General features: G+C 37.2%; 1 protein-coding gene across 1 annotated transcript in view; it reads left to right on the forward strand.

Annotated features, from left to right (window-relative positions):
* The first annotated feature begins 2447 nt into the window (after positions 1 to 2447).
* LOC106134808 (high-affinity choline transporter 1) overlaps positions 2448 to 16676 on the forward strand; it is a 32913-nt gene continuing 18684 nt past the window's right edge. The window contains exons 1-5 of the mRNA XM_060946201.1: positions 2448 to 2533; positions 3455 to 3645; positions 7534 to 7641; positions 8079 to 8234; positions 16169 to 16467. Coding sequence (XP_060802184.1) covers positions 3480 to 3645; positions 7534 to 7641; positions 8079 to 8234; positions 16169 to 16467 — 729 coding nt within the window. The 5' untranslated portion in view covers positions 2448 to 2533; positions 3455 to 3479. The remainder of the gene's footprint in view (positions 2534 to 3454; positions 3646 to 7533; positions 7642 to 8078; positions 8235 to 16168; positions 16468 to 16676) is intronic.

Genomic DNA, 16676 nt, shown 5'->3' on the forward strand with positions numbered 1-16676 from the left:
TGATAGAGCTGAGATGTAAATAGTGACATTTCCGATGGATGTCGTATAAGGCAACTAAGGGTTAGGAACTCGGGATTCTTCTTTTAGGCGACGGGGCACGGGCTAGCAACCTGTCACTATTTGAATCTCATTTACATCATTAAGCCCAACAGCTGAATGGGGCCTACCCTGGAAGGGATATACTCAGACGTGATAATTGTGTGTTAATCGGTTTAGTTAATATGGCCATGCAACCGAAGTTGATGACCTTACAAAAATACACGGTACGAAACCGCGGGTAAAGCTAGTAAATTAAACGTTTGCGAAAGTTTGTTTGTTTGTGTCGAGAACGAAACGATGCGAACTATAAATGGAAACGCGAGAGCAAAACCATATCGCGTTTTAACTCGAAACAGCGCCATCTATGTTCGACGAGTGCAAAACTTTCTTGTAAGATTTTTACAGAGATGGTCGCATATTATTTAAGTTCTATGAATAAAAAGAATGTTATTTATTAATCGAATTAATTTTTAACCGACTTCAAACAAGGAGGAGTTTTAAATTTAAGATTTTACTGTGTTTTGTGATTTTAACGTTAGTGGTAGGCATGTTCGGGCTAAATCTATACTAATATTATAAAGCTGAAGAGTTTGTTTGTTTGTTTGAACGCGCTTATCTCAGGAACTACTCGTTCGAATTGAAAAATTCTTTTTGTGTTGAATAGACCATTTATCGAGGAAGGCTTTAGGCTATATAACATCACGCTGCAACTTTTAGGAGCGAAGAAATAATGGAAAATGTGAAAAAAAAAACGGGGAAAATTACTCACCCTTGAGGGCTTCAATGATGCCCAAAATAACTATTTCACGCGGACGAAGTCACGGGCACAGCTAGTGAACCCATATTGGTGATTGAAATTATTTTCTGATGATGATAACTGATTTTCTAAGATAGTAATTAGACTTATAATTAGATCGATCGAACACTTTAAGAATACGTTAAGGTAATTTTAATAAGCGATCGTAAAATGAAATCTTGAGATGACATGTTTTATTAGGATAGTCCCATTTAATATCCCTTACGGGATGGACAGAGACAATACGGATGATGACAAGGTCTTCAAAAATTCGTAAATAACGTAATAGAATAAACCTAATTCAAATTGAAAAACATTCATGAAATATATTTGATATTTCATAAATTTTTAGTTTCAATTTTGACGCCATAAATGTTTTATGTTCATTCAAATTACAATAGGAAAGTCCATTAAAAAAATTTAAGATTTTATAATTCCTATGCCATTAAAAAAAATAAAGAAATACTTCCTTTTACAAAGATATCACATCCATAAACGCGAACGGCATACTCAGGTAATAGCGAACGTGGCCTATCAGCCTTCCAAGACAGCTAGCTCTGTCTACCCCGCAAGGGATAAAGACGTGATTATATGAATGGTAATGGTATGGTAATGGTAATACTCAGGTGTGCGTAGCGTTTTAAACACAGGTTTTGTAAGAGGCGTCTTGGACTCGCCCGATTAATGTGTTATGTACTAAGTACTTTCTATCTCAGGCAGCTTTTTTGTTAATTGATGCGATTATTTCACCACTGTTTGGTTGTTTTGAAACTACATGAATAAATACCGAAACAAAAATAAGTCGTCATGCCTATTGTTACAAGACTCGAGGCTACGTTTTGCTCGTTGAGATCATTTGAAATTCAGACAACAGATTGTCAACTCTTAGCTTAAATGCAATCTAATCCATTTTTACTTAATTATCTAAAGAAAAACATGACAAATGTACATTACATGTACAAATTCAAAGTTTGTAGAAATCAATAGCCAATTTATTAAATTCATTATCTAAAATGCCTGACTTCAAACAGCATGCATTATGACCGTTCGGCCAGCCATTACGAAGACCACTCATCAATCAATTTGTCAATGGAGAGTCGGCGTGGTGCCAGAGACCGCCTACCACCATCCTCAACGTGCTATACATAACCGCTTCACAACAAGTCGTTATGAAAAAATCTAATAATGAAGGAGAAATGTATGCGAAACATCCCGAATTCGGCTGACCTTTGGTAGGCAGCGGCGGGAGGCGGGCGGGCATGCGCCTTGCCCGCGCGCTCCACCAATGACGTCAAAGGAATCGATCCGACATACACTTGCGCCGCAAAATCCACCACGACCTGTACCACCTGGACACGTGAACCCGGGAGATCAGGCGGTATTACGTAACGCGCCCAAGAACCCCGTTTTCATGTCGAGGGTTAAGCGTACGCGCGCTCATGTGCGGACTAAGCTTTAGGACAAGGAATAGTCCATCACAAAAGACCTCCCTCCGATGGGGCGACAGCTGTGTCATGTAAATCCGCGGCTCCTCGCTAGTTTGTAATTTGTAATAACATTTGTTAATTGTGCACAGTGACTCAAGTGCTTCTAGTTTGTATGGGAGAGTGGTGAATTGTGAATGAGATATGGAGGGAATCCTTTGAGTGCCGGTGAGGAGCGGGCGTCGGGCGCACGAGACTGACAATTTTTTAACAAGTGAGTCCGTAATGATTTGATGAGAGCTTTTGTTTTAAAACAGAAATTAATAAAGATGGCCAGTGTTGTATCAGATTCGTAAATGTAATCGCATATACGATCATGCTTTTCTGAAAGGATATTGTACAATTTACTAACTTTTAGAGGAGAACATTATCAGTGTAAAGTTTAATTTTCTCTTTGTCAACTGCACTATTGGTATTCAAGAAGAAAAATAAGCCTTAATTAAATACACATTGTACCGAAATTTCATTATATTTGAATACATACCGAATGTGCTACATTTTTTCATGGGTTTTCAATCTTTATAAGAACATTTTAATAAATTTCCTTAACACTTCAGTGCAATAGGTAGAGTTATTTTTATTATGAACAAGTCGTGCAAACTGAAAATCTTAGAAATTCGATTCCGAGGCCTATACCTAATATAAATTTAGGATTCCTTTTTTAGGCCATCGATCTTTATCCCTTACGGGTTAGACAGAGCCTTCCTGATTTCCTGTCATCATTTAAATCAATTATACAAAACAGCTTTGCAGCTTCGAGCTATTGGCTCGGTCTACCGATTGGATGATGAAGATATGATATTTACATACTCATACTTATGTATTAGCACGTCTAGATCCCTTTCGGGGTACACAGAGTCAACCTTTTTGATAAGACTAAAAGGCCACGTTCGATGTTCTGTATGGCTTAATGATGGAATTGAGATACAGTAGTGTCAGGTTGCTAGCGCATCGCCTACAAGAAGAATCCCAAGTTTATTAGCTTTTACATTTATCGCCTTTTACGACATCCATAGGAAAGATATGGAGAGATCCTATTCCAAAGGGCACACACGGCACGTATTTTTTTTTATATACATATATTTGTTTGTAATATTACGATGTCTCTGCTAAACCCATGTTTTTTATTACCCAGGAGACTGCTCGCAGTATCCACCAAGATGATCAACTGGGGCGGCGTGGTGTCCATCGTGCTGTTCTACGTGCTGATCCTGGCCGTGGGCATCTGGGCCGGGAGGAAGAAGCCGCCAGGGAATGACTCCGAGGAGGAGGTCATGCTGGCTGGACGCTCCATCGGGCTGTTTGTGGGCATCTTCACTATGACAGGTAACAGCGTGTTGATAAAAACAGTCAATATCTGGGGGAAAAGAAGAAGTTTCTAGGGAATGACTCCGTGGAGGAGGTCATGTTCAGTGGACGCTCGATTTCTGACAGGTAACTGCGTGTTCATGGTGATTGTATATGATCTGAAAACTGTATGATGATCCTACATCTGGGAGGACTTTTCTACAACCCACGGTAATTGATACCCAGGGGAGACGATTGAGTACTGATTGTGATAGACATCTGAGAGGTAAGAAGAAAGAGTAGCAGGTCATGCTGGCTGGTCGCTCCATTAATTTGATCATATTTTCACTTTGACAGGTAACTGCGTGTTCATTTGACAGTACCATAAAACCGTGATAGAAGATGCCAGGGAATGACTTAGAGGATAAATCGCGCCAAATAATTTATGTTGTGCATGTAGCTCATATCAAAATTTGGGAGGAGGTGTGTACCATTTGACATGGGCTTTAAGTGGTTTTAAACCTCATGCTTTTTAACCAGCTTGAAGATTCGATTTAATTTACAAACTCATTGCAAAAAAAGATGATTAATCACAGTTTTCTGCTTGACTACTATTACTCACTCGCGTTAAAATAAAGAGATAAATATATACATGACAAATTACATAGATTGAGTTAGCCTCGAAGTAAGTTCGAAACTTCTGTTACAAGATACTAACTCAACGATTATATATTTTATAATAAATACTTATATAGATAAACACCCAAAACCCAGGCGGATTACATAAACTTTGCTTCTCATCATGCCCTGGCCGTAAAAAGGTTATATTTTCTAGCGTGTAAGCGTTTTATTTGATCAATGGCCGGGGTTGCTTCTTGACGTATCGATTAGCTCCAGCTTCGGTTATTTTTGTACGACTAGCCTCCAAACGCTCGCAGACTAAGGTTATTTCCATCTGTTCTGACCATTGCATTATATATCAACCTTATATCAACGTTTAAATGGAAACATGCACGCTTGTTGCATAATTAGCAGGGTATAATTGGGCGTAGCCATATTTAAATTTGATTATTGTTTAGTTAGTTATTATACTAAGTGAGGTGTGGTTCCCGTCCAGTAGACCATTAGATTCGCCACATTCAGCTGTTTGGCTCAATGGTAGAATTGAGATTCAAATAGTGACAGGTTGCTTGCCCGTCGCCTAAAAATGTATATGATATATTATATATTATATATATGTCTATATATATGTATGATTGAAATGAAGACCAATAAAAGCATACTTTGGATTTTGACAATAATTTAGCTAAAGTAGAGAAATCACATAACTAACCTACCCATCATAAGACATCTTTTATCAAAACTATTTTGTAATATTATATTTGATGGTACTTAATAAAATAAAAGTATAAGTATTTGGTGAAAACTTCTGCGCACATAATTATACTGAACAAAATGAATAGATCACAGTTGACGCAGGGCTCGGGGCGATCTTACCCTCACTCCGCCTCACTGGCCTCCCTCACTTCATTAACTCTGCCACGGGTTTATACATTAGTTAAATGAAATGATGTGGTCGTGTGAATGTTATTATTTTTACGTTAGAATGATAATTAATGATTAAGGGACGTGAAAACTTTGAAGACGTAACTAATGTTCTTATTTATATCCATTGAAATCGTACAGTTCTTAAATTACAGCATGTTTTTTTGAATTTAATTATGTTGGCTCTTCGAATTGACGTCAGTGATCGATATAATTTATAAATAAAACTCCATTTAGTATATCAAAAAAATAAGTCTTTAGCACTATGCGTTTGTATGCTTAAATGCTAAATAAAATCTATAGTGTCAGTTGTGCGTTACAACTTAATGTTGGTTACACAGGTAATACCATTCATGTATGCAGTTTAAGTTATATATTTTACATAGAAGATAATAAGGTATAAATAATTAAGCTTCCACTCTGCTCTGAGAGGTCGTCACAAGGGAACCTCCCAAAATGTACAAAACATGTTGACCTTTCGTTATGAGGGTAAAGACGTTAGGGACTTTATTATACCTTCTCAAAACTTTCAACTTATTCTCAAGAAATAATGTTAAACATTGTGTTATGTTATTGTAATAATACAAAATTTTATTATTATATATATAATTAATTATTAAAAACACAGAGATAAAAACACAGAGAAAAAACAGAAGATATTGACTGCGTAAATTATTACGACTATATTAACTTGTTAATCATGGTTGCATTAATAAGTTAGTAAGAAAGAAAAAAATATTATCTAAATCACATCAGTATAGAATACATAAAAAATACTTAGCCAAACAATGTGAATGCCTTTACACATCCTAGCACAGTGATACGCTGAACACGCTCAGCAGAGATTTTCCATCATAACCTTATTGTTCACAAATTAAAAAAAAAAACATAAAGCCCGCATGGCTGCCATTTGTTAGACAGAAATAATTAAAATATAATTTTAGTATAGATAGATCTGGAACTTTGAAGCGAGGGAATGACACGGGAGCCCAGCACTACACAGTAAAAGGTCCGAAAGTGACTGTATTGTTTGTGTCAAGTGGCACTTTTGTAGTAGTGTCACTGGTACAAGCCATAATGTTGGCACAATTTTTGATGAGTTCATCTATCACTGTGACTCACATAAAGCCATCTGGGTAACGTGTGGCTGGTCGGCAAACGAGGGTTCTTGCACGTAAAAAGTAGGACAATCTAATTGGACACCCTTGAATTTGACTGGGCGGAGTTTTTTTGGGTCGATTAACCGACTTGTTTGCGACTGTCGTCAATATTTGATGAGCATTTCCTTGGTAAACTGATTTTAATGACCTGTTTTAAGGTAAATATTTATCGGACTAAATGATTAATTGATTGTTTTTGTTATTTTATGTAATAGTTTTTGTAAAGCCTTGTATCATCAGTAGGTACCATGAGATTTCTTGTTACTCTCTTATATTCTCTTGTTTTATTGAAATCGAGGTTTTCTGGTGAATGGTCAGGTCAAGACTAAACCAACGACGTTAAAAGGAGAATTTGATGAACTTTGATGATGCAAGTATGATGAAAAATGAAGTCTATGAAAAGAGAAACGAGGAAAGAGGCGCGATCATTACGAATAAATATAATCTTATATGAAAAAATTGTCGTGCCACAATGTGTGTTCCCGTACTCCTCCGAAACGGCTTGACCGATTCTCATGAAATTTTGTGATCATATTGAGTAAGTCTGAAAATCGGCCAACATCTATTTTTCATACCCCTTAGTTACAGCTAGTAATTGTATAAATAATTTACCTAATATTTTTTTCCAATGATTTCTCTTTATATTATTGTGCCGTGCCGTGTGGTTCTTATATTTTTTAGTGCTGTGTCGTGTGGTTCCCGGCACCAATACAAAAAAGAATAGGTCCACTCCATCTCTTTCCCATGGATATCGTTAAAGACGACATAGGCATAGGCTTACAAACTTGGATTCTTTTTTTAGGCGATGGGCTAGCAACCTGTAGCTATTTGTATCTCAATTCTATTTTAAATCCAAAAAGTTAAAAGTGGCCCATCAGTCTTTTCAAGACTGTTGTCTCTGTCTACCTCGCAAGGGATATAGACGTGACCATATGAACCTACGTGTGGCGAAATCTATACGCCACAAGTCACAAGAATAAAAAATAAAATTACGCGACGCTATCAGTCATAAACAGCGAAAAACCTAAATCGCGCAAGCAAAGATTTCACGGATTGGAGCTATATATACAACCTCCGACACAACATCGTTGGAGCCTCGGTCCCCCAGGCATAACACCTAGCCCGGCGGAAGATCTTCCCTTTGGTGGCGGCGAGCTGAATCATCGCTCCCGCTACATACGTATGAATGTTATTTTTTGTTAAACATGAGCTTTCATTGCAGCAACATGGGTGGGCGGCGGCTACATCAACGGCACGGCGGAGGCCATCTACACCCAGGGCCTGGTCTGGTGCCAGGCGCCGTTCGGATACGCGTTGTCGCTTGTCTTTGGTAAGTCCTGTCGCATTGGCTTTTATCTACATCCTTATAAGTTCATTATGACTTGAATGCTTATTGATACCCTGATGATGAGGGAGTAAAACTTGTACTAAATGGCAATTGAATGTGTAATAATGTTCAAAGATAAATAAATAGATATATACGGGACAAATTACACTGATTGAGCTAGCCTCGAAGTAAGTTCGAGACTTGTGTTACGAGATAAACATCCAAGACCCAGGCCAATCAGAAAAAGTTCTTTTTTCATCATGCTCTAACCGGGAAACCGGGACCTGCGGTGTCACAGACAAGCGCACTACTGCTGCGCCACAGAGGCCGTCAAGATAAGTGAGAGAGCCTTTACGACATCAATGGGAAAGTAATGTAGTGGTTCTATTCATAAGCGCCGGTAACCAGCACATAATATATTAACAAGAGTAATTTTCCAGGTGGTATATTCTTCGCGAACCCCATGCGCAGACAGGGTTACGTGACCATGCTGGACCCTCTGCAGGACTCCTTCGGCAGCCGCATGGGGGGCCTGCTCTTCTTACCAGCCCTGTGCGGAGAAGTGTTCTGGGCAGCGGGGATATTGGCGGCCCTGGGTGAGTAGATGATGATAAGTAGCCCCTAGACAAGAAGTTCTTATAGTTCTGTAGGGAAAAGTGTTTTGGACGTCGGGCAATTTGGTGGCCCTGGGTAAGTAGCTGCTGGTGTAGTTTCCTGTAGGACGTAGGATTATTTTGGAGACGTATAATAGACCTGATATTGCCAGCCTTGAGGCCAGACCTGGAGAATTAATTGGTGGAGAAAATGGAAGGTCTACTGTTTTTACGGAGTCTGTGTGGAGAAGTGTTATGGGCGGCGGGCATAGATGGCAAGCAGCTGATGAAACATAGTATCACTGAGCTGAAATCCTGGACTGGAAGTATCATTTGGGGGTAATGTGGGAGGGGTAACTATTGTTTGTTTGTTTGTAAACTCTTTATTGCACATAAAAATAAATATAACAAAATCAGAACAGTCATTAAATATAAAAGAATATGTACAATGGCGGACTTATCCCAATCGGGATTTCTTCCAGTCAACCAAAATAAAAAGGAAAATCAAAGTCAAAGAGGCAGCGCAGTTAAAAGCATTGAGGATGCGTTACAATAATCAATAAATTACAAACTAATTAATGATAAACATACATAAATAAAATATATATAAACATACATAAATATAAGTACACTCAAATGTTACATGCATCAGAATACAGTCTTTTGATTAGTGTTTTAAAAGAACTTAGGTTAGGGGCAGATCTCGTATCTTGGGGAAGATCATTCCAAAGCTGAGCAGAACGTACACTAAAAGATAAACCATAAGTTCGAGAGGAATAAGGAGGAATAAGTAATTTGGGATCGTTATGAGACCGCAAACGACTATCCGTCTCACGGAATGAGAAATTATCATGAAGATAGTGGGGGAAAGAAGGATTAAAAAGGACATTAAACAAGAGAGATAGTGTGTGAACATTACGTCTAAGGCGAATTGGGAGCCAATTCAATTGGCGACGAAACTCTGAAACATGATCGAACTTACGAAGACCGAAAACAAAGCGAATGCCCTGGTTTTGTAAACGCTCTAACTTGTCAAGCAATTCCTCAGTAATGTTCAAACAAGCAACATCGGAATAATCTAGAAGAGGAAAGAGAAGCGACTGAACAAGCACAACTTTAGTGACGACGGGTAAAAATTTTTGCATTCGGCGAAGTGAGTGTAACGACACATACATCTTACGGCTGATTTCATTAATATAGGGAATCCACGAGAGAGTCTGGTCAATGATGATACCCAGATTAGTCACTTTGGGAGATAAAGGAATAATATTGTTATTCAGAACTAGGCTAGGAACCATCACATTTTCCAATTTCGAAATATAATGCGGACTACCAATAACAATGGCCTGTGACTTGGCAGCATTAACTAAAAGACCAAAACGGCTTGACCAATCTGCAATCCTCTCCAAATCCGAATTAATGGTACTAAAAGCATCATTAATATCATCCAAACTAGCAGACGCATAGATCTGTAAGTCATCGGCATAAAGATGAAAATTAGAGGAAAGAGATGCAGTAATACCATCAACGAATATTGAGAAAAGAACCGGAGAAAGAATGCCACCCTGCGGAACACCAGCTACTAGATCACACCAATCTGAGAAGCAATCATTCAATTTTATACGTTGTTTACGACCAGTAAGGTAAGATGAAAACCAACAGAGGGCATTTGAGGAAAAATTTAAAGTACGTAAAATTTCAACCAAAATATCGAAATCGACAGTATTAAAAGCACTTTTGAAATCAAGAAGAACAAGTACGGTAAGCTTTTTATTATCAATATTAAAACGGATGTCATCCGTAATTTTTACAAGAGCTGTCGTAGTACTATGGCCACATTTAAAACCTGATTGAAAAGAACTTAAAATATTATAGCGAGATAAGTGTGCACTTAATTGTTGATGGACATGATATTCCAAGATTTTTGACAGCACAGACAGAATTGAAATAGGACGCAAATGAGAAGGACTTGAAGGCGAATTTCTTTTAGGAAGAGGAATTATGTGAGCGAGTTTCCAATTAGTGGGAAAGATGCCCGACGAAATGGAACAGTTTAAGATGTTTACAATATAAGGGGCAATCAATTCCGCTATCGGTTTAATCATATCAAGGGATATAGCGTCATCACCTACTGCCCTTGAATTAATGGACTTAATTAATTTTATTGCATCGTCAATGGTAATCTCATTTATACAGAAAGAGGGGAGATCACAAGAAGGTTGAACAGCCAGACTAGCAAGCGTTGCCTGTTTCGTAAATGACGAACAATTCTTAGAAGAAGAACAAAAGTGCCTATTTAATTCATTTACGTCCATATCAAAACTCTCCTCAGGCCCTTGCTTTCCAAAACCCAAACCCTTCAAAAACTTCCACAATTTACCAGGGGGACAGTTTTCCACATTAGAATGAATATATTTGCGCTTAGCATCCCTACATTTTTTATTGCAAAAATTACGAAGAAAAACATAAGCAGAATGGTTCTCAGCAGATGGGCACTGACGTAATTTTAGTTTAGCTTTATCTCTTCTGGCCATGCACTTCCTGATCTCGGGTGTGAGCCAAGGAGCAGGGTTATGTTTAATGCGAACAGGATGAAGAGGAGCATGTTTATCGAAAAGTGATAATAAGATTTCGTTGAATTTAGAGACCTTTGAATCTACGTCTGGAGCCATTAAAACAGTGCTCCAGTCCGCATTATTAAAATCAGTTAAAAATAACTGTTCATTAATTGCCGTGAAATCACGACGGAAAATAACTTTGTGTCTACGCTTAGGAGAACGCAACTTAAAAGACGCATAAAGAAGGTCATGAGCAGAAAAACACACTGCATTAAATTGGCCATGAACTGACACAAGATCCGGGGAAGAAGTGATAATAAGATCAAGAAAAGAAGGCGGACCATTATGTGGAAAATGTGTAGCGCTAAGAGGAAGGCAGTGTAAATTTAAAGAATGAAGAAGAGAAAGAAGAGATCTTGATCTTGAATCATTTTTAATAAGACAAGTATTAAAATCCCCCATTATAATAATGTGTTCGAAACGACTACGATAATCCGACAAAAGAAGCTGAAAAGAGGAAAAGTAATTTATATGAAGAGAAGGGCAATAATATACACCAAGAAGAATTTTAGTATGAGAAAGGGAAATTTCTAGAAAAAGGTGTTCAGGGTTTTCATATGCAGAAGGAGATTGAGATAAAATTTGGCATGGTATATCACCTCGTAAATAAATAGCGACTCCACCACATCTTACCATTTTAGTGACACCATTAGTGACGGTTTCGTAAATTCGAACATTTCTAAATAGTTTAAATCCCGGAAGGGGATACATAGTTGAAGGAAGAGAAGGTTTCAGAAAGCTTTCCGAAATGAGAATTGCGTGAACGGAAGAATTAGAAAATAACGACAATAAGTCGGAGTAATGTTCAGGTATGCTTTGTGCATTTATGTGTACAACATTAAAGTTCTTGGAGAAAGAAGAAAAAGTAGCGTTCAAATTATCGCCTAAAGATCGCTCAAAATCGTCAGCACTGAGGAGGCTGTCCGAGGAAGAGGAAAGAGAAAAATAATCATCTCCAGAACTGTTACCGAATACATCAGCCATAGAGTGTAACAATAAATAAATAAAATATCCTAAATAATAAAAATAAATTTAAGGTATATAAAACTAATTAAAATTCCTAAAATATAACAATAGTGGTACAATTTTCTTGCCAGACATTAATTTTAAACAATAAGAGTTAGCCTACCATATATGTGGGCTCTATATGCTATTTAACAATTAAAAAGATTCACGAACTTAAAAAAAAAAAAAAAGAATGACAGATGTCAATGACATTAATTGTCATTGAAGGATCATGTCATAAACTGATTGAACTAAATAAAGCTACAAATTATCTACCCTAAAAATAAACAAAAACTATTAAAACAAAAACAAGGTAGATATATATTATTTGAAATAAAAGGAAAAATGGAAGTGCACGAAAACATCGTTATTTTTTCGTTGATTTCGCTTGTAAACGAGCACTAATAGGACGAGACTTATTATTTGGCGGTACGGCACTGGAAGAGGGTTGTGTGCCTCGCACTGGCTCATTACTATTCTTACCAGCTCCGTGCGGAGATGTGTTCGTAATACCCCTACCTTACTGGAGAGGAGTTTGACCATGATCAGTTAAGTTTTTACACGAAGTGATTTCTTTCTAACCTGAGAAAAATATCTGTAGATACATAAGAGTCCTTGTCTTCAGTGGGATGTTCTTTAGAAGTCTTTAATTAATAGTTATGTCTAGTTTACTAGAAATAAGTAAAATCCCTAAGTAATGACATTACATAGTAACAACAGGAGTGGGCGTAGCGTAGCAAATCTTTTGTTACTCTATATGTTAGCTTTGTCGTAGGCAGGTCGTAGGCGTTTCGTAGAGGCTCTACGAATTGATATATTAGCTTTTAGCCGAGGCTTCGCTCTAACGCCAGACTTTTAGAAAATCCTACCTGTCAAATTTAATCTTCACAAGCCTACGATCCAATAAAAGCCTCCGTTTAAGTGGGAGGAAGATTTTTTAAAAGATATTTTCTGTAACGATTACTTTGAGAGCCATTTTCAAAATAAAATATTAATATGCTGTGAAATAAATGTTTTGTCATTATTTACTTTTGATTTTGTAACTTTTCTACCTATTGCTTTTTTCACCCTAGGTTCACACCGAGTCGATTTACTTGAAGGAAATGTGGAAAAAAATTTTTTCGTGTAATTGATAAAATCAACGGATATTATAAAAGAATTAATTAAAATGTAAAAAATGAATTATAATGCTATTAATATAACATTATATCATGATGATCATTGTAACATGATTTAAAATGCCTGAGATAACATAAAGATAACTTTAAGTGCGCAATTAATACCTGTAGTATTTATAAGTAGGAAAATGTATATAGGTACAAAGCGTCTCCTAATGAACGTACCCTAAGGCGAGAAAAACCTCAGACGAAATTCGGTTTTATTGTACCTATTACCTATCTGTGAAGTAGCATACCTATTCATTAGTCGCAGACGCACCAAAAGATTTGTCTGCGTATAGAAAGGGCCCGGGATTGAGACCTTGTCATTACTTTAATGGACGCTGATAAAATCCCGGCGTTAACAGACTATGGCGCGTCCCCTCAAAGCAAAATAAACTCTGTCACCTTCACTCAGGTAATGTGTTTTACTAAGTAAGGATTAATCCAAACATTCACGTGATGAATGTAAGCGAAAGAAGTATGGACGAAACTGAAAGATGGAGTTTCTGCCTATTTTCGTAATCATTTATGTAGTAAATAGTGTAGTATTGAAACAGTTCATGCGATTGTTCCCCGCCAAAAAAGAGGGATAATTAAACATATAAGGGTAGCTAGAGACCTATAGGTTTCTGTTTTTCTTATGTAGGACTATCAATGATAAGTATACAATAAAGTGTAATATGTTTTGTGAATACATTTTGGGTGAACTAGTAGTGTTAAGCGCAAATAATCCAGATATTATTACGTCATAATTGCGAAGTTTCGTTCTTAATTAATAAGCGTCGTTTTTTATCTTATATCAAATGATCTGAAACTCGATTCGAAGATCTTTTCAGACTTCATCTGCTCTATAAATGAGTTTTTCAATAAGTCTTTCGTTTCAAAGATATTTCTCGGAAACGTCTTTCTTTCGTGTTCTCGGGTTCAAAGAAGAAATAGTATTCGAATGAAAGATATTGATTGAAGCTAGTCCTTTTATACAGGAAAGTAAATACCTTTTACCTTTTTACTTTTTACCGGGATGAAACGTCAAGAATAACAATAACACTATGTCCTTCCTTACTCCACACTCTATGTATGCAAAATATCATCCAGATCCGTTCAGTGGTTTAACTGTGAAAATGTCACAAACAAACTCACTTGATTAGTGTGGATAAACTTAGTCAAGTGTAGTGTGAATCATACCTTAGTTGTGATTATACTTTAAGTTTCTAAATTAACTTTACTAAATACCTAATACCTACCTACCTATAATGATGACCATTTTATGAATTATTATAGTGCAACACAAATTTCGTTTAACCGGAGATTTGCCGGATTGCCAGGGTCTGGTTATCGTTATAATTATGTTGTGCAACCCACTCTTAGTTTAATAGAAATAAAATACGTGTCCTCATTAAGGCTTCATAGTTCATTAGCTAATTAGCTCGTAGTATATACGGTTGTTACTCATTTTAAATTTCCGAGCCGTAAATAGTTAACCAGTGATCTATGGCTGGATATTATTTAACTAATCGATTTTCACTAATGTTAGATTATGTGTCGTATCAAATCAATATTCTGAACTTGAGAATCTTATTTTAGGCTATGAACTAGCTAACTGTCATTTTCTCTCAATATTCCATTCAGATAAGCCTAGCCTTCGAGTTTTGTATTATAATTTTTCGCTTTGTCTGCCCCGTAAAGTATAATAACGTGATAATTGTGTATTTGTATTTATATGTAACATGCAATGCTGAAAATCATTAATTATTGAGATCAGACAGGAAACCCCATTCGTCCATTATTTCAGGTCATATTGATCACATCCATCAATCTGCAAGTCTGTCTGTCCATTCCATTCGATGCGAGACAAAGTTATCTGATTCCAGCGACTAACTGATTGGAAATGTGACTCATTCATCACCATATAATATTGGAATTGTTTTTAATTAATGTTTCGTACCTACCTACAATTCGTATTAAAGATATTTCAATTAAATCACTGTGTTTTAATAATAAAGTTATTGTAATCATAATTGACACAGCTTTTTGCAAACGTATTCAATAGTTACATTACCAACGCCGTCTGAAAATGAAGCGGGTGTATTTTAAACCTTGATTCGTTACTCAATTTTAGATTTTATTTATTTAAACTTCATTGCACAGAATACAAATGTATAGCACAATTGGCGGACTTAATGCTGGAAGCATTATCTAACAGTCAACCATTGGGTCTGACATATTTGCTATTACGGACAGATATTTATTAACTGAGGTAAAAAAGAGGGTTGCATTTACTAGGGTAGCTTCTAGACCGGGATCTAGGTCGCCTATATAGAGTTTTCTTTGTTCTAGTGTGCCTAGCCTCGGGGAGAGGAGAGGCCGCGTTTGTATGTAATGCCGCGATACTATTCAAAATAAGAGTGTTATACGAGTATGTATGTAAAATTTTTATATAAATCAAAATAACGAATGTGCCGTGTGGTTCCAGGCACGAAAGAAGAGGACCACTCCATCCCTTTTTTTCAATTTGAACCAATAGTTCTTGCGATTAGCGCGTTCAAACAAACAAACAAACTCTTCAGCTTTATAATATTAGTATAGATTAGTATAGATAATAACATTTATAGTTAATAGATAATTTGTGGTATAAACTTTATAACTCCGGTAATATTATCCGATAGGGAAGACATAAAACAAGATTACCAATTTGCAAGAGCAAATTATGTTTACCTACGTAGAATAGCAGTTGTACTATAATGGAAAAGCTATGTTCGCTGAAACTTACCCGGGACGTACGGGTAAAGTTACTCAGAAATAGGAAGTTAATGTTTCAAACAAAAACACTTAGAATCTTGGGAGTAATCGTTACGGATAGTATTACTACTCTTTTAAAGAGCTTTTTCTTCCTACCTCCGTAGTATAGCACGCGCGACGTCGCTATTATCGCGCGAAAAACTATCGCTGTCCCATTCGTAAAATGGGCCAGCCCTGGATTGGGTGAGTCAGGTTACTCGAATCGACTCTCGTCTGACCTCCGCAACCTTTGCATCGGAACCTAACCCGTATTGCCTGAATGGGAAGTTGTCCTCACGATGTTTTACCTCACCGTAAGAGAATTGGTTAGTATTTAAAGTAATGAACATTACTTACTAAAGTGTATTGTCTGCAGGCGCGACCCTAGCCGTGATCATCGACATGGACCACCGGACATCCGTCATCTTCAGCGCGTGCGTCGCCGTCTTCTACACGCTCTTCGGCGGCCTGTACTCCGTGGCGTATACCGACGTCATCCAGCTGTTCTGCATCTTCATCGGCCTCTGGATGTGCATCCCCTTCGCCTGGGCCAACCCCCATGTCAAACCCCTGGGCTCCATGGAGGTGGACTGGATAGGCGAGGTGGATCCGGGGTCATATTGGTTTTACGCCGATTATGGGCTGCTGCTCGTGTTTGGAGGGATTCCTTGGCAGGTGAGGAAGATATAATCTTACTGGTTTAATTGTATTTAGACGTCCAAAAGCTCCGAAAGCAATATTTAAACGTAGAGTTGAGTTTGACTTTTAAAAGATTCTGAATCTATCGAAATATAAAACGGACAGAGGAACTCATAATTCGTGAGTAACGATTAATTCTATTATTTTATATAACTAAGGTATTTGCAATCTGACCACAAGCCATC

This window comes from Amyelois transitella, chromosome 10, assembly GCF_032362555.1.
Source record: "Amyelois transitella isolate CPQ chromosome 10, ilAmyTran1.1, whole genome shotgun sequence".
In the NCBI taxonomy this organism is placed as follows: Eukaryota; Metazoa; Arthropoda; class Insecta; order Lepidoptera; family Pyralidae; genus Amyelois; species Amyelois transitella.